The 19612-nt window shown below is 37.9% G+C and overlaps 1 protein-coding gene across 1 annotated transcript; it reads left to right on the top strand.

The window, feature by feature from the left end:
* Positions 1–306: 306 nt before the first annotated feature.
* Positions 307–9944, top strand: LOC140163224 (uncharacterized). The gene is made up of 4 exons (XM_072186621.1): positions 307–335; positions 613–694; positions 4151–4270; positions 9837–9944. Exons 1-4 carry the CDS (start codon positions 307–309, stop codon positions 9942–9944), a joined length of 339 nt encoding a protein of 112 aa, XP_072042722.1.
* The last annotated feature ends 9668 nt before the right edge of the window (positions 9945–19612 follow it).

The raw sequence follows: 19612 nt of genomic DNA, 5'->3' as shown, positions 1-19612 counted from the left end.
ACTTACAAGATATAGGACGACCAGCACACTGTCACACTTGGATTCGCACGCAGACTCGGACGCGGGCTAGACATTAAAGACCTTTGACTCAGACTCGGCTGTAGTTGACTCGAGTATAAAACTAGTTAACTAATTCTTTATATAGGCCTATATTATTTTGATTATCACATATGGTCATAAATCGTGTCTTGATTACATTCAATCCTCATTATTGCTATTCCATGTAATCCATTGTGTTTAATTGTTTCCACCAGGATAAAAAACGATAAATCATTACACTTCTAGGCTAATCTGGTTTAAGTCACAATGGACTATGATGATCGAACATTTCGACGGTAAGCATTTGTACTTTTGACATTTTAGACATAATATCTTATCTTACCAAATATATGCCCGCGTGTAGTACATACGGAAGAAAAATGTCGATGAGATATTTTGTTGAGGTGTTAAAGGATGAAGGATGGTATTATTACTCACTGTATTCAGCAAAGTTATGAAATCCACCACTATCATGGATGCTACGGTTCTGATCTGTTAAGAGGTTTATTACTTAACCACGTAACTTGAATTTTATTACCCAACGAATAACTTTGCATTGAATATTATTTGCAGGCGTATAATAGAAGCTCTTCAAAGTAGAAATGTGGACTTGTTCTTGGCGACTATACAGCATTGGAGGAACCCCTCCGGTTATGTAAGTACCCGGTATGTTAAATGTAAAGAAAAAACAATCGATAATAAGTAAGCTTTCTCAACAGGAATTCATGATATGTCACTGTGTTGTAAGGAGCACGCCGTCGGCTATCATAGTACCGGTGCAGCCTGTCACTGTGTGAGTGGCAAGCTTTCGTCAGATGTGGCTCTGACTTCATCAGGACTCATCACACAGTGACCGACTGCACCGGTACTATGATAACTGACGGCGCGCTAAAACACTGTAATTTACAATTGATGTTTGTATATAGTTGAACTCAATTTATTTAACATATTTGTCTTAACATATTAAAAAGTAAACATTGACCTATAAAAGGACTAAAATCTTCATAAACACACCAAAATAGAAAAATAAAATAAAAACACTAAACCAAAAAATAGACATTCATTTGGTTTAAAAAATTACACATTTCTTATACTTGTATTTCAGTTAAACGAATTTAATATTTTCCAGCAATATATTCCAATTTTTGATAGGATTAAAATAAAAAGAACCAAAAATGAAAGACTTGATCCTATGAACTTGTATTATGTTGATGCACACTTGACACTCTTGTCAAATTCTCATTCATGTAGTCAAGTAAGGTGTTGTAAAATGTATTTAAAACATGATTCAGATGGAACTGCTCAACCCTGTTACTGATATCAAAAATCCTTATTCAGGATGAAATGAATAATTTTGTTTGAGCTCGGTCTATGAGCGTGATATTTGGAAACGCCTGCACACCAAGATGAGACTGAAGCGGAATTTCTTTTTGACGCTATGATTAAAACAATTTGCTTGTCTGTAAAGGAATTTGAACCGAGAATTTGCTCATCGTCAAGATATTGATTTAGTTCAAGACCAAACTACAGAATGTTTAGCATTGATAATTTGATCGTCACTTCTGATGGAAAATCAGGATATTTGTTTAGTTTACGCTTAGTATATATAGATCCAAAGAAAATCAGTTCAGTTTTTTCACTGTACTTTGGCATATTCTAATTCCACCCCTCATCTTCATTATCTTCTTGTTCGAATAGTCCGTCAAATTTCGCTGGATGTTTAGGCAGCACTCTTCTAAGTGCTTTGCGTATGTCCATGCCTTTATCCGTCTTGTCTTCAAGAACGGCCAAGATATTCTGATGAATGTCATCGTTTTCATATGCCCGTTATGTGAGAGAGAAATGTAATGTGACTTTCGAAAAAGAAATGTTTAACCGCCCTAAAGGTCTTCACATTGGCCTTTTCTGTTGACTGCTTCTCATCTTTACCTTCGTTGATGTATTTCTCGTTCAGTCTTCATCTCTCGAGTAGCATTTATGGTATGTTTATACCATTCTTGATAATGTAGGGTTGTCCTCTAGCTCATCACTAGATACCTCTGCAGTTTCAGATTCCTCTTTAGCGTGTACAATTTTCCATGTGTACATTATAGAACATATCGTGATAATATATACATTATCAGAAAAATCAAACAATTCTGTATTCTTACCTCCGTGCCAATGGTTAATGGGGAGGGGCGATTTGTAAGGTTTATTGTACTCTATGCATTTTCAAAGCAGTTAAATAAATCAACAGTCAACCATAAATCAAAATACTGTAACAAATGTAAAATATAATATATTAGATGTTGAATGGCATATACAAATATTAAAATTTTAGAATTTAAGACTCGAAACACTTATTTACCTATTTTCTGGTAAGTAAAATAACATTTGGTAAATTACCGGGTAATATTACCAATGTAAGTAACCCTCGGTAATTTACCGATTTAGGACACTGACTACAGTATCACTGATCCGCTTTTCGAGCATTAAACCAGTCATAAATGTAGAGGGCCGTATACATTATTGGCATGGTTACGGTATCAGTCGGGGAGGACCAAATCCAAATTTTTCAGAGAGTTAGGATTGTCCTTATAGACGAGTTAGAGGATGTTGAACGGCTCTTCGCGAGTAATTTATCTCTTCCTCTTCCTCCAATTACATTTAAAAATGTAATAGAGGCCGTCAGCGTGACGTCATATGCCGCCATCTTGTGGGCACACGCTGCGATGGTTGTTCGATCTCCATGCGTGAACAGCAAAATCAGCGTGTCGATGCGCAATAACAGCTGCGTGGCAAGCTGCGCCCTGCGCGTGGTGTCCGACGCATGCACACGCGTATCATTTGTACCCACAAGATGGCGAAAGGATTTAATCTCTATTGGTGGAAGAGATATGGACGACATAATAGCATGGTTAGCAGAAGTCTGCTGGTCAAGCGATTGGGGCTCACACCTGATTTGATTTGATTTGATTCGGTATCTCCATATTGCACATACAAAAATACAAGGTAAATAGATATAAAATGCATTAAGATAAATAACATATAATGTACATAAAAACAATGCAAGGAGATATCACAGGATAGCCCTTTAAGCCCAAAGGCTTATTTCCGAAGGGGTCCTTTATACATAGAAGGGCAAAAGGCATAAATAAAAACAGATACATACAAATAGATATTATATACAAGTGAATATTAAAAGTAAAAAAAAGGATTTAAACATGATTAAAATCATTAGAAACTAAATTTGGTTAAAAAGATGAGTTTTTACAGACTTTTTGAAACTTGGTTTATCAGAAATTGATTTGATTGCACTTGGTAAGTTGGCCCAATCCTGAATGGCATTATAATAAAAAGAGCCAGAAGTGATGGTAGTGGATTTGGGAACACGAAAATTTTGCGCACTGTTTCTGGTAATATATTGGTGCACGTTGGAAACTCTGGTAAAATTTGAACTAAGTCTGGGCCAACTTCATGAAAAATATCAAATATATTTTACCCCAAAAGAAAAGGGCCGTGGCCTATGAGGGAATTGAGGGCACCCATACTAAAACTTTTATTGCATTTAGCCCCCAAGGAATGTCCATTACAAGTTTAGTTCTTTTATCCAGAAGTGCACGATCATTACAGTTATTGACCCCACTATTTAATAAAATTGTCCAAAACCGTCAAAAACTTTATAATTTAATTGCTGTTAATGTATTGCCTTTTTTGTAGTCTATTCGTGTACCAAGTTTAAGTGGATGCTATTATTCTGGCCTATTTTGCTTTTTGAATATTCAGTTATTCACCATATCATTTGCTCTGTTTTTGTTTGGTGGTTTGGTGGTTTTTTTTTTTTTTTATTGTTTTTGTTGCTGTTGTTGTTGTTGTTGTTGTTGTTGTTGTTGTTGTTGTTGTTGTTGTTGTTGTTGTTGTTGTTGTTGTTTTTCAATTATTTTTTTGTCAGGGATGCAGTTATGTGAAATAATATGAATAACTATCAAGATCAATACGTGCACTAATTTTTCGTTTCGTCGTTTTCATTTGAGCATATTTTTAAATACATTATACCAACAACCTTTATTCGAAATATCTTACAATGTTAGAGACAATGGTATTCATGTGTTATTCCTGCTTGTTATTACAGGTATATCCGGGACACAGCGAAAAACACTTGGACATATTAGTTGACGTACTATCAGAAAATATCGATGCATTCAAGGAATTGGTTAGAGCCAGCAATGAGTGGGTGAATAAAGTAACGATGGTATGTATAGTAACCTCAATTTGGTATAGTGACAACACGTCTATACATGTATAAATATTCCTGGCCACCGCTTCATGAATTCAACATAAACACATTAAAAAAAAAGTAACTGCCCCCTTAATGAAGGACCATCATTCCAAAAAGGGTTATCGTATCATCGTATGCAAAATTGTAAAAAAGCATTGAAGCATAATTTATTTTTACGCATTATGACACCTCATTTGATGATTTGAAAGTGGCAGCAAAATCATATTTCCTTGCATTCAGTATCTATGGAAGGTGATGATTTCGGCTCTCATTGGAATTTATTTTTTTCGCAGAAGTCAAAACATTTGATATTGCAACATGAAAAGTTCAATATTTTCTGTGACCAACAAGTTCACAAGAAGTGGAAGACCAATAGTTAAATTGGTAACACTTACTAATCAGGAAATTTTTAATCTAACTTTACCATTAAAAGGACAATTTGCAATTGTAGGCTATTGATGATCTTGTTGGTCAGAAAATATGGAAATCTTACTGTTTCAATTTGACATTAAGTGAATAATCACAATAATTATCATCATTTGTTATTGATTATCACTTGTTTTGATATCCTCCAAATGCATGAAACAAATAGAATGATCCAATGAGAGATCCGAACAGATTTCTTTCAATAGATAGTGAATATCAGTCAATGAAGATTTGAAAGTTGCAATGTTCCAACTTTCAAATCTTGGCTTATGTTATATAATACGTAGAAAAAAAATCTGCTTTGAATACATTATATTTGGCATAACATAAACCATTTTTGTAATAATGGTCATTAATTAAGGGGTATTAACTTATTTTGATTTTTTAGAGCTTTCAGTAGCAACCACGTTACCAATAATGAGTTTATTTTCAGCATGCGAACATGTTTCATATAAGAAACAGTTATTGTTATAGATTCCACGTTGAACTGGATTTAAGTCAAAATTTAATATATTAAACAAATATAATTCAACCATAGCTACGTAAGTTACGTGACATTAAATAAAATAAATACATTTTGGATTTATATTCCAAAATATAATGTATTGCCATACATTGTGCATATTAAAGATTTGTTTTTGTTTTTCAACATTTCCTGTTTTTTCTTTTTGAGGAAAAAAACCTTAAGAAACCAAAACATAAAATTACAGTAATTACAATTAACCATTTTTTTTCATTTGTAATGACAATAGCCATATCTTCAGTATGTGATCACTTCCCACAAAAACGCGAAAAAATTCTCCCAAAGAGGGCAACATGAACCCGTTTAACTCTAAGTCTTGACTTGCGGAAAAAGAAAAAACATTATTAGTGAATCGTTGTGTGGTGATCAATTAATTGAAAGATAAATTTTCTTAATATGCATAAATGATTTTTTGCAAAATACATACATTTTGTTTAACACTATTGAACACTTTTTATATCCGTGATATTTTGCCTATGTTTGTGGTGTATTATTGTAATGTACGTTCATGTATGTTACCCACGAATTTGCGCTGATTCCTTTGTATATACCAAGATAACTTAATTTTAACAAAATGAAAAACAAATGTCAAGCTTTGACTCGGATAGATATGAAATGGCTGAAAACTATAAACAAAATATTGAATATAGTTGCTTCTTTGGTCAAATACATTTTCGGTAATAATGAGTATCTCAAATTAATAGTCAAAGAAAATGCTACACGTAAGAGTGTGTCAGCTATTGTGAATCTTTATAAAATTGCATTTAACATATCCGCATTTGTAGTAAAAATACTTTTTAAGAAGGGCAAGTTTCTTTATCTCTTCATATTACATAAGAGAATTACGATGTCGAATGGTTTCGTGGGGTAACAATGTCTGAAATTTAAGGATCAATAATAAAGAGGCATATAACGGGTAATGAATGTACACGTAATATGCATTCTCTTCAGGAAATTCAAGTTCATACTTAAGTTATATCTATTTTAATATTCACATTTTTTGGTAAAAAAATGTATAATTGTGTTGATACCAACATTAATTCTATACAATAGAGCTAGTTCACGCAGCACTATTTTGAATATCAAGAAGCGTCACACAATCCCAGCGACATTTCCAGTATCATTATATTGTTTTAAATTATGCAACGTTCAAATACGCCAAATACTGCTCAAGAAGGTGGTATTTAAATGTGAAAAAATTGACGACCTGTCTACCTGAGACAAATGTATGCTATCATGGTTGACGGGTTGAAGGTGCTATAATCAAAATTATATTGATAATATGGGCTTGAAACACCCTATATAATTTATGTTAGAATAGTCATTTTTTCTTTCTAAATAGGCTAACAACCTGATGAAAATCTGATACGGAGCATGTTAGTATCAATGAAATGAGCAGACCCATTATACATTTTCAGGGTACCAACATGTTTGACAATCAGAGAGGGGTGGTAAGACGTGTTGCCAAAAAGTCTTAGTATAACATTGACCAACCAATTAGGAGCATTTCTTGCCTAATATAATCCTTGCGTACATGCTTATGTCGACTTGTCTAGTCGGACTCCGCTGATGACTCTCCACACGACTCTGTTCTGCATGCAGTTCCTAATGTCTTGTCTCTCTAGCTCAGTATCCTCGATTAGTTGCTTAAAGCAATATTATAACATTTTCAAACAAAATACATTAGCATTTCTTTGCCATAAAATGTTAGCTTTTACTGTCAGATATATCTCCTTTTATTTTTAAGCCGAACAACTACGGCAAAGCAAAGAAAATTGGAATTTACTACCAGCGCACATGTCGCCAATACGTACCACTCCTTCGGTCATGTTGTGGTACGACCCTTTGTTGTTATGTATATCACCGTCCCGCACGCCGTGACGTACTGTGTGTTATGAACATCGTGTATGCGTTCGACTAATAATTCCATCGTAATAATAAAGGGCTGAATCAGCCATTTATTCAAAATCACGGATTTTGACAAAACTACAGCACTTAGAATCTTGATTTTTTGCAGGGTATATTGGTTTAATAAAGTACAATTTAATCGTGTAAAAAAGGAATTTTAAAAATTCAGTGAGGGCGTCTTCCTCAGCAAATGTTATAATATGGCTTTAATGTAGTCCTTGCGTGGTTGTCCTCTTGCTATTTTACCATGCGTAGGCTGCCACAGCAAAACTCTGGAAGCTGCCTCTGTTTCACTTCTGGCACAGTATCCAGCAAATCTCAGCCTTTTAGTTTTCAGCCTTTCGGAAATTGGAAGAGTTGCCGCACAGCTCCTTATTGGTGGTGTGCGACTGCCAGGTAACATTAAGTGCTTTTCTCAGTAGTCTTGTGTAACAACCATCAAGCGCCTTCCTAAACTTTGATGTAATTGTCCAGGTTTCTGCACCATACATCAGAACTGATTCGACCGTGGTGATGAAAAGATTGGTTTTAAGAAATCTTTTTCACTGCTGCCAAGGTATTTGAAGTCGTCAACTACTTCAAGCTCGCTTCCATCAAGTGCTTGGATTGGGGATGCGGCCATATTGTAAACCATTGCCTTGGTTTTCTTAGCGTTCATGCTGAGACCGACTGTTAGTGCTGCAGTCTCAACAAGATGGAGTAGCTCTTCGGCATCACTGAGACTTTCGGCCAATAGTGCTATGTCGTCAGCAATATCGAGATCTGTAATTGTTTGCGGGCCTATCCTCCGACTTCTCCTTGTTTTTAGTGGGAACCCTGTAGTGTTTTCCTGAGAGCATAGTCCGGGACTGTTACAAATAGAAATGGTGCAAGTGTGTCCCCCTGTAGTACTCCAGCCTGAATTTTGAAGTCGTCGGTGATTCCATCTGGTGTGGTAATATGGGCAACATTATTCTCATAGGTGTTTCCAATAGCCGCCACGAGTTTCTCTGGTACTCCATATGCTCTTAGAATGTCTAGCATTTTCCTAGATCCTTCGATGGATGGTGTCAAACGCCTTTTTAACATCGATGAAGACCAGTGCTGCTTGCAGATTGTTGTTGTTTATCTCTTCAATAATTCTTCTCAAGGCCAGTATTTGTGACACAGTAGACCTTCCAGGGCGGAAGCCATTTTGGTTCATTCGTAGTACAGGATAAAGGAAGGGACGAAGTCTGTTGAGTAGTAGTCTGTTGTAGGTCTTTGCCACTATGGATGATAAGCAGATGCCTCTGTAGTTCCTGCCCTCTCTGAGATCACCGCTTTTTGGAATTGGGATGAGATTGAGAATTGACCGCTGCTCAGGTTTCCTACAATGCAGTAATGCCTCATTACAGAAATAAGAGTATGATGTCATCAAGGTTTCATCTCTTTAAAACTTCTGGTGTGATTTCATCATCACCTGCATTTTTTCCTTCATTGATGACCTTCTTTGCTGCCTCGTACTCTTCCTGATCGAAAGCATCTGTACGCATGTAAAATTCCCAATGTGCCTGCTCTATCGGCTCCTCATTGGTGATGACTGGTGGATTCCCAAGTAGCTGCTGGAAATGGGTAAACCAAGAATGCAGTCTCTCACTCTGTGTGTCCCCTTTGATCTGACCTTTTCTGGCAGCTCTCCTTCCACTGATCTTATTTATCAGGTCCCATGCAGCTTTGTGCTGGCAATTTTGATCTGCTTTCTCTACCTGGCTGATATTTTGTTCCAGGATTTCCTGATTAACTTTGTCAGATGTCTCTTTTAGGTGATTCTTCCTTGCTTGTAGTGCTGATCTTGATACAGTAGTGCATTCGTGGGTATCCTTCACATATGCTTCATGCATTTATTTCCAGGCACTCTCCGTTCTGAAATATAATCCAAACTAAATAATTTACATTAAATACAACAAGTTTTAAAAGAAGGTTATAACAACATTTTACAACAATATTTGCCCAAATCTATTTTGACAACATTTTTAAAATGTTGTTGTAGGGTTTTTTTGGGTTTTTTTTATATATGTGACCGTCCACGGCGAATGAGCCGTAAATTCCTCCCCGGTCAATTTTGTTTTATTTCGTGTTTAAAAAATAAACATCATAAACTTAAAAATGGTATATCATTTGACTTCAAACGATATCCAGAAGCGGAGTTATGGTTTGTTAAACTTTGCTCCTTCAACAAAATTATAGCTTTTTACGTTTTTACATGTGTCTCTCTTTCCACATTGCTGGCAATATATATCAAACAGTCATAATTGGCGGTCATTTCAAATCATCCCCAAGTCAACGAGGTTTAAGAAAGTTCTCTCATTGTTAATTGTTGGTTATGCATACCTGTACAAAATACAATGCCTGGTAACCCACAACTTGAACAGGATTTAGCAAAAGCAAACAAAGACCATAGCTATTAAAAGTTCTATAGCCGGCCATCTAAGGGAGAAGCTTATTATCCACTTCAACAATATGATTATTGATTAGCTTTTAACTGTCAAAATGAGACGGATGTCGGGCCAACTTAAGTTATCGATGAATACGACCTTCGTACACATTTTACACCGTAACACAGAATACAATTTAGGGAATTTACGGCTCGTTTGTGCTGCCGGGTCACATATATAATCAATTTTCTAATGTCGCTCACTGTACTTTTATTTTGCTATATAGAACGGAGTAACAGCCCTGTATGCGGCATCAGAGAATGGTCACGTAGACGTGTGTAAGATTCTAATCACAGAGGGTAAAGCCGATGTCAACAAGGCACTAGAGGTATGATGTTTCCCCTTCGAGTATTACTATTAATGCACTTTCAAATTGCAAATAGTAAAATTGATGACGATTATGTATATATGAGCAAACAGTCAAATGACTATGAGAAAGGTTTTTAAAAACAAGTCTCCACATACATAAATGACAGCCAGTGAAAAAATTTCACTGACCATCCAGGATTTGAACCTGGGACCTTCGGATCACCGGACCGATGCTCTACCAACTGAGCTAATGAATCAGATAGAGAAGAGTCAAATGAAATAGTTTGAATTAAGTGTTGGGGCAACAAAATAGCGATTTTGCTTATCAAACTAACACGTCAAACTAAGACAATAGAAACAAATTAGTTCGATATTTCAATCGACCATCGATGCTTGGTCGATCCTTATTATTTATGAAATCAATTAATTTATTATTATTAATTGTGATAAAATAGTAATCTGTTCCTGTAGTGATATTGTTCAATATAAATTTAGCGTTAATACTGATTAATTGGTTGATAGTTCATTAATAACAAACATCGAAGCAGCATCGACGGTTGATCCGAAGATCGAACAAATTTGTGTCTGGCGCCTTAAAGTATCGTCACAGTATCGTTAATCACCTAATATCAACCACCAATTAGATTAAATACTTTACCAAGGACACCTATATGTTACTCAATCAATTTCGAATACCATGTAGCCGTACGACAAAATTAAAAGTTATAAAAAAACAATGATAAAACCGCATTAAATATACAAAGAGATAAAAAACACAAAGTTCAGAGAGTGAAACCAGCACTCATAAACATGACCATACGATAAAACGTGATTTAAAAAGCTAACATAGTATAGGTCCAAAACAAACAATATACATATGACTTAAAAACAACATAAGCAATCTGAAAAGAAAGATTGCACAAAATTGATTCATGCATGGCATCCAGGCAGCAGACGAGTAGGAGAGAGCAAAAACAGATCATCACCTCCGTGGAACGGACAAGCCGAACGGATGGAAAAAACCGACAGAGGTGAGAAAAATTAAAACGTCTGCTTAACTGGATACCACGCACAACATAGCAGCAAAACACATATAATTTAAACAGTTGGATTGATAAAAGATGAGTTTTTAACAGTTTCTTGAAGGTGGCAAGTGACGCGGCATTCCTAATCTGCTGAGGTAACCCATTCCACAACTTAGGTGAAGAAACTGAGAAGGCACGCTCTCCGTACGTTGATGTTGCTACAGTCCGTGGTACTTCAAGGAGAGAAAGCGACGACGACCGAAGCGAGCGGCTCGGTTTGTAGGTGTTAAGAAGTTCTTTCAGGTATTAAGGTGGAGGTAGTCCATTCAAAGATTTGTATGTGATCATGAGGATTTTGAAGACAATTCGATCTTTCACAGGAAGCCAGTGCAGCTCATTTCGGCGTAAATCGTTGATATTAACGCGATGGCCACTGACTCCTGAAACAAGTCGCAGGGCACTCTTTTGTACCCGTTGAAGCTTAGAAATTGCAGAACATGTTAGACCAAAGAGCAGACTATTGTTAGCATCAAGTCTGGATGTCACAAATGCATGCACTAAACGTCGATGTATTTCCGAATACGGCCAATTTTGGAGATACGCAGCACGACACACATTGTTCACTTGACACGGTTGTTTGATGTATATAGAATTGGCTTCATTATTAACTAAATGCAAACTATAGATGGCGCTATTTATCCTAAATCATATTTGTTTATTTGCAAGGGGTAGGTGTTTAATAATGCCATTAAAACAGCTGGAATAGGTGAAACAAGCAACAAGGAAATGTTATAAACATATTTCATCAAACAATAAAAGGAAGTATCTGTATTAAAGGCTTGAAAGAGTAATTTCCAGTAACTAAATAGCGTCACCAATTTTGTCATTATTAGATAACATTTTATATCCGAAAAAGCTATAAAAATGCTATAAAAGTGAATAATTTTGTAAAAGAGAGGAAATCAAAGTTGAGAATGACTCAAAAGCATCTGTATATATTAGCATGATATCACATTTAGCTCTTTAAGCCTAAAATTTGGTTGTACATGATGTTTTGTTTGAAAAACTAATAAATGATCCCATCAAACAACCGTGTTGAGGTATGAGCGTCATGTACTGGTCAAATAGGACTCCAAGGTTGCGCACTTCTGAAGCAATGTAAACTTCTGAGTCGCCAACTTTGATGGTAGAAATTGGTGTCGGATTCCTACTAAATCGCGAAGATAAATGCAACACCTCAGTCTTTGAATCGTTCAGAAGCAATCTATTTTCTGCAGTCCATGCTTTCACGCCTCGAACGCAGTCTTGAAGTTGGTCGTCGCTACTAGGATCCAATACAAGATACAACTGTGTATCGTCCGCGTAGATCATAGTTTCAACACCATATGACCTAATCAAGTCTTCAAGCGGAGCAGCATAAACTGTAAACATGAATGGTCCAGCGACAGATCCTTGAGGTACGGCGCAGTTCATGAAGTGTGTCGCAGATACACTGTCGCCAATAACAACTGATTGTTGACGATTACAAAGGTAGCTAGTACACCAGGCAAGCGCTTTACCGTGGACTCCGTAACGATCTCTCAGCCGCCGAAGTAATACCTGATGGTCGACTGTATCAAAGGCGCCCGAGAGATCGAGTAGAACAAGCACAACATCAGAACGCTGGTCAACAGCACGCAATATATCGTTCTGTACTCGCACTAGAGCAGTCTCCGTGCTGAAATGCTTGCGATACGCTGATTGTCTACTACCATACAGTTCGTTATCAAGCATGTATTCTTGAAGCTGGGCTGAAGCCGCCCTCTCAACAACCTTTGAGACAAACTTCAGGTTGGAGATAGGCCTGTAGTTGTTCAGTGTATTAACGTCAAGTCCAGGTTTCTTGATCAAGGGAGTTACACTAGAAACATTGTATGATGCAGGAAAGATTTCAGATAGGAGCGAACGATTGACAATTTTAGTAATCGATGGAAGTAATTCAGGAAGGCATTCTTTTAGGAGCCAAGTTGGAATTGAGTCCAGCGAGCATGTCGACGATGGTGATTTCATGATGATTCGATGGATAGTCTCTTCAGATACCTCGCAGAAATGACTGAAAGTTGAGGTATGGTTTTGTTCAGAAGGCACGGATGGTTGCAGAGTGATGTTGTCAAGTTTATCTCTGACTTTCCGGATCTTATCCGCAAAAAACTCCGCGAAGTCATTTGCCAGCTTTTCAGTGCTGTCATGGGAGGGAAGAGTTCTGTTGGAGCCAGTCGAACACATTTTGTCAACCTATCGAAACAACTGTTTTTGGTCGCAGTCCGTCAGTTGCAATTTATGGTAGTTAGATTTTGCTTCCTCTAGCTTAGCTGAGTATTTCTTGCACTGATCACGATAGGTTTGTCTGTGTACTTCAAGTCCAGATTTACAAAACTGACGCTCACATCGACGACGTTCCTGCTTTTCTTTACGAAGCGCCTCATCATACCAGGGGGGATGAGGTCGCAATGAAACGCTTCTAGAAACCTCCGGAGCATGACAATCTAACAAGTCAGACATGACATGTCAAATTGAGTACTGAGCGGATGGAAAAAACCGACAGAGGTGAGAAAAATTAAAACGTCTGCTTAACTGGATACCACGCACAACATAGCAGCAAAACACATATAATTTAAACAGTTGGATTGATAAAAAGATGAGTTTTTAACAGTTTCTTGAAGGTGGCAAGTGACGCGGCATTCCTAATCTGCTGAGGTAACCCATTCCACAACTTAGGTGAAGAAACTGAGAAGGCACGCTCTCCGTACGTTGATGTTGCTACAGTCCGTGGTACTTCAAGGAGAGAAAGCGACGACGACCGAAGCGAGCGGCTCGGTTTGTAGGTGTTAAGAAGTTCTTTCAGGTATTAAGGTGGAGCTAGTCCATTCAAAGATTTGTATGTGATCATGAGGATTTTGAAGACAATTCGATCTTTCACAGGAAGCCAGTGCAGCTCATTTCGGCGTAAATCGTTGATATTAACGCGATGGCCACTGACTCCTGAAACAAGTCGCAGGGCACTCTTTTGTACCCGTTGAAGCTTAGAAATTGCAGAACATGTTAGACCAAAGAGCAGACTATTGTTAGCATCAAGTCTGGATGTCACAAATGCATGCACTAAACGTCGATGTATTTCCGAATACGGCCAATTTTGGAGATACGCAGCACGACACACATTGTTCACTTGACACGGTTGTTTGATGTATATAGAATTGGCTTCATTATTAACTAAATGCAAACTATAGATGGCGCTATTTATCCTAAATCATATTTGTTTATTTGCAAGGGGTAGGTGTTTAATAATGCCATTAAAACAGCTGGAATAGGTGAAACAAGCAACAAGGAAATGTTATAAACATATTTCATCAAACAATAAAAGGAAGTATCTGTATTAAAGGCTTGAAAGAGTAATTTCCAGTAACTAAATAGCGTCACCAATTTTGTCATTATTAGATAACATTTTATATCCGAAAAAGCTATAAAAATGCTATAAAAGTGAATAATTTTGTAAAAGAGGGGAAATCAAAGTTGAGAATGACTCAAAAGCATCTGTATATATTAGCATGATATCACATTTAGCTGTTTAAGCCTAAAATTTGGTTGTACATGATGTTTTGTTTGAAAAACTAATAAATGATCCCATCAAACAACCGTGTTGAGGTATGAGCGTCATGTACTGGTCAAATAGGACTCCAAGGTTGCGCACTTCTGAAGCAATGTAAACTTCTGAGTCGCCAACTTTGATGGTAGAAATTGGTGTCGGATTCCTACTAAATCGCGAAGATAAATGCAACACCTCAGTCTTTGAATCGTTCAGAAGCAATCTATTTTCTGCAGTCCATGCTTTCACGCCTCGAACGCAGTCTTGAAGTTGGTCGTCGCTACTAGGATCCAATACAAGATACAACTGTGTATCGTCCGCGTAGATCATAGTTTCAACACCATATGACCTAATCAAGTCTTCAAGCGGAGCAGCATAAACTGTAAACATGAATGGTCCAGCGACAGATCCTTGAGGTACGGCGCAGTTCATGAAGTGTGTCGCAGATACACTGTCGCCAATAACAACTGATTGTTGACGATTACAAAGGTAGCTAGTACACCAGGCAAGCGCTTTACCGTGGACTCCGTAACGATCTCTCAGCCGCCGAAGTAATATATGATGGTCGACTGTATCAAAGGCGCCGAGAGATCGAGTAGAACAAGCACAACATCAGAACGCTGGTCAACAGCACGCAATATATCGTTCTGTACTCGCACTAGAGCAGTATCCGTGCTGAAATGCTTGCGATACGCTGATTGTCTACTACCATACAGTTCGTTATCAAGCATGTATTCTTGAAGCTGGGCTGAAGCCGCCCTCTCAACAACCTTTGAGACAAACTTCAGGTTGGAGATAGGCCTGTAGTTGTTCAGTGTATTAACGTCAAGTCCAGGTTTCTTGATCAAGGGAGTTACACTAGAAACATTGTATGATGCAGGAAAGATTTCAGATAGGAGCGAACGATTGACAATTTTAGTAATCGATGGAAGTAACTCAGGAAGGCATTCTTTTAGGAGCCAAGTTGGAATTGAGTCCAGCGAGCATGTCGACGATGGTGGTTTCATGATGATTCGATGGATAGTCTCTTCAGATACCTCGCAGAAATGACTGAAAGTTGAGGTATGGTTTTGTTCAGAAGGCACGGATGGTTGCAGAGTGATGTTGTCAAGTTTATCTCTGACTTTCCGGATCTTATCCGCAAAAAACTCCGCGAAGTCATTTGCCAGCTTTTCAGTGCTGTCATGGGAGGGAAGAGTTCTGTTGGAGCCAGTCGAACACATTTTGTCAACCTATCGAAACAACTGTTTTTGGTCGCAGTCCGTCAGTTGCAATTTATGGTAGTTAGATTTTGCTTCCTCTAGCTTAGCTGAGTATTTCTTGCACTGATCACGATAGGTTTGTCTGTGTACTTCAAGTCCAGATTTACACAACTGACGCTCACATCGACGACGTTCCTGCTTTTCTTTACGAAGCGCCTCATCATACCAGGGGGATGAGGTCGCAATGAAACGCTTCTAGAAACCTCCGGAGCATGACAATCTAACAAGTCAGACATGACATGTCAAATTGAGTACTGAGGGACTCAACGTCATTGGCTGGATCAGTCACAAGAGACGAAGCAGCGGTGTCATTATTAAATGCATTGAGATCGATGTCACGTAGTTTGCGAAAGCGAAACTGATGTTTGGTGACAGGTGGACGTGACACAGCAAGCTTGCAAATGGCAGCAAAATGGTCAGATGGAAGTGTATCATCAATTGTCAAATCAGAAACGATGGAATCGGAGCTGCGCGTAATCACCAAATCTAGCATATGACCGCAGCGATGTGTAGGTTTGTCTACATGCTGATCAAATGAAGCGGAATCAAGAAGTTCACGAAAGATTATAGCTTCGCGATCATCCAGAACGTCCATATGGAAGATAAAATCGCCCGCTATTACAAATGGAATAGCAAGGGATGTACATGTCTCCACAAATGCAGAAAATTCATCGAAGAACATCTTCGCTGTGAACTTGTTAACCTTGGATGGATAGGGTCGGTAAATGACGTATAGCCTTATGGATGAAGATTTCGACGAAATTGTCACGTCCATTTGTTCGAAAGATTTGGCGAGAAAAGACGGTTTGATAACGATGTCAAATCCTCTGCGCAAGAGCACTGCAACACCACCACCCCGTTTCGGGCGCGGAACATGATGCATAACATAGTCAGGAAGAGCATTTTTCAAGTCAGAAAGAATTCAATTATCTCTTTCATCACCAGTTAGCCAACTCTCAGTTATCGCTAAAATGTCCAGATGTTCGGACATCACAAGATCAATTATTGCGGAAGCTTTCTTACGCCCCCTAATTGATTGGCCATTCCAAACTGCGAACTTTGCAGAGGGTGTATTTGAATTGCACTTTTTGACACGAATCAGGTTGTGAGGATTTATTGTTTTGGTGGCACTCTCATTTCCAAGAAACTGCTGAGACGGTAATCGATTAGTAACAATCGAGTGGATCCTTCGTCTTAAACGCTTTCCACCTCGTCGCCCACGCTTTGTTTTTCTAACAACGTTCAATCGTTTTAGTTCATTCCACTTGTCTGGGCTGAATGGTTTTGGTTCAATAGTGTTTATCACACCTTTTCGGATAGATAACAAGGTGTCCTTCGAATATGTTAGACGATACATCATGAAAAACACTAAGTAGGCCTACAGTACATGTCTGACGAATTCAACAGTACGTAAACACAGTGATGAACGAACCGAAGAAAATGTCGAAAAATACTGGACAAGACGCAATTCAAAATTATCACACAGAAGTTCAAACTGGTCACATATTACTCACAAGTTCATAAAAAGTTATAATATTATCCACAAAATAGTTAAAACTGCAGGTAGTCCTGGCCCTGTCCTACAGACCCGTATACATTTTTCAAAGAGGAAAGTTTGAAAGTTGATTCGAGTAGGATATGCATAGGTCTTCCAAATTCTACTAGGTGGAAAATTCCAAACCCGGGCAAACTCTGTATATGGCCCTTTTTCAAAATGTCCGCCAAAATGTACTTATGAACCAGGTAAAATGACAATAACTCTGAAACTACTTGACCTAGAGGGGTGAGTGAGGTGTCTTTCCCCACTAAATTAAGGCTGTCTGATTGAATGAAGGTGGTTTCATGGATGTCTGAGGTCCATAACACCTGGAATCCAAGATGGCCGCCCGTAGCAACCATAATCATCATATTAGCCAGGTGAAATGACAATAATTCGGAATCTGCCTGACCTACAGGGGGCACTGAGGTGTCTATACCTGCTAAATCAAGGCAGGCTGGGTGAATGAAGGGGGTTTCATGGATGTCTGAGGTCCACGACACCTGAAATTAAAGATGGCCGCCCATAGCAACCATAAATCATCATATTAGCCAGGTGAAATGACAATAATTCGGAATCTGCTTGACCTACAAGGGTCATTGAGGTGTATATCCCCACTAAATCAAGGCTGGCTGGGTGAATGAAGGGGGTTTCGTGGATATCTGAGGTCCAGGACACCTGAAATCCAAGATGGCCGCCAATAGCAACCATAAATTATCAAATTAGCCAGGTGAAATGACAATAATTCGAATCTGCCTGACCTATAAGGGTCATTGAGGTGTATATCCCCACTAAATCAAGGCTGGCTGAGTGAATGAAGGGGATTTCATGGATGTCTGAGGTTTAGGACACCTGAAATCCAAAATGGCTGCCCGTAGCAACCATAATCATCATGTTAGCCAGATGAAATGACAATAATTCGGAATCTGCTTGACCTACAAGGGTCATATATTGAGGTCTCTATCCCTACTAAATCAAGACTGTCTAATTGAATGAAGAGGGTGTTGTGGTTGTCTGATGTCTAGGACACCCACAATCTAAGATGGCCGCCCATAGTAACCATATAATATTCACATTAAGGTGGCTGTGTACTCTCAGACATGCATGTAGTAAAAGTGCAATAACTTTGTAATTATTCGCGCAAAACATATAAAAGTATACATTTTTATGAAGGCAAGACATCAATAAATCTTAATATAAATACAGATTTGGGGTAAAAACAACAATTTTGAAGAAAATCACAAAAAAGTGAGTTTTTGGCAATATTTGTTAGGTACATCATAACAAAAAAACACTCTTTCCAAAATATTTTATTTTCTTTTTAGCTCAATCTTAAGGCTCCATTCCAAAAACGGTTTTTTATTTTTTGATATTGGCCTTATTTTTGAGATATTGACCATATAAGGCATCAAAATGAACTTTTAAAATTCAAAAGGCCTATTTGCACAAAATGATGCCCAAAATCGGAAATAGACCAAAATATAAAAAAATGAGAAAACCGTTTCTTGAGTCGATCATGCTTTTTACGATGATCATATTTGCGCATACCTATAGATGCTGTATTTATTGAGTTATCGTGTACCTAAATCGTCATTTTACCGAGAAAATGAACATTGAAATAATGGCCGTTGAAGTTTAAAGTGGTCACATTTGCACTTTCATCGAATCTCACAGGAGAATGCGACAGTTTTCGTTTTTGTAACTTATATTACGTGAACATCGGGTAAATCCACAGCCCCTTGAGAAGTTTGAGCGAAATCCATTCATAACTTGATATTTAAATCGGGGAAAGAACTTGAAAAACCCACATTATATCAGCTAAAACGGAGCCATTTGACCACTAGGTTTTTGTGAAATCAGTGCTTCCGTGGTGTTTCCATATGATGCGCCGCGCATGTAGATAAGCGTCGCGTATGCGTCGCGTATTTGTGCGTTAACAAATTGCGCGATACGCAACGCGATGAGTTGTTGCGCGCGTGTACCTTGCTGGTACAACAAAGATTTTCTTTCCTTTTCAATTTCAAACACGAGTGGAATAGTGAAATAAAATCCTTAAAATATTGCAGTTGGAGTTTACAAATCTGGATTTTCATTCCTTGTATTTATAAAAAACATAACAAGGTACAAACATATCATAAAAACTCAATTTTGAGAAAGAAACAATGGCTAGAGTACACAGCCGCGTTAACCAGGTGAAAAGACAATATATCGGTAACTATTTAATCTAGAAGAGCAATTAACATGTGT

Source organism: Amphiura filiformis, chromosome 10, assembly GCF_039555335.1.
Source record: "Amphiura filiformis chromosome 10, Afil_fr2py, whole genome shotgun sequence".
NCBI lineage: Eukaryota > Metazoa > Echinodermata > Ophiuroidea > Amphilepidida > Amphiuridae > Amphiura > Amphiura filiformis.
The sequence above is the reverse complement of the archived record's forward strand: the minus strand, read 5'-3'. Positions and strand labels throughout refer to the sequence as shown.

Coding starts and splice junctions, on each gene's coding strand:
- LOC140163224 (XM_072186621.1), top strand. CDS start 307: ATGGACTATGATGATCGAACATTTCGACG. Junction 336..612: donor GATGATCGAACATTTCGACG/GTAAGCATTTGT, acceptor TATTATTTGCAG/GCGTATAATAGAAGCTCTTC. Junction 695..4,150: donor GGAGGAACCCCTCCGGTTAT/GTAAGTACCCGG, acceptor TTGTTATTACAG/GTATATCCGGGACACAGCGA.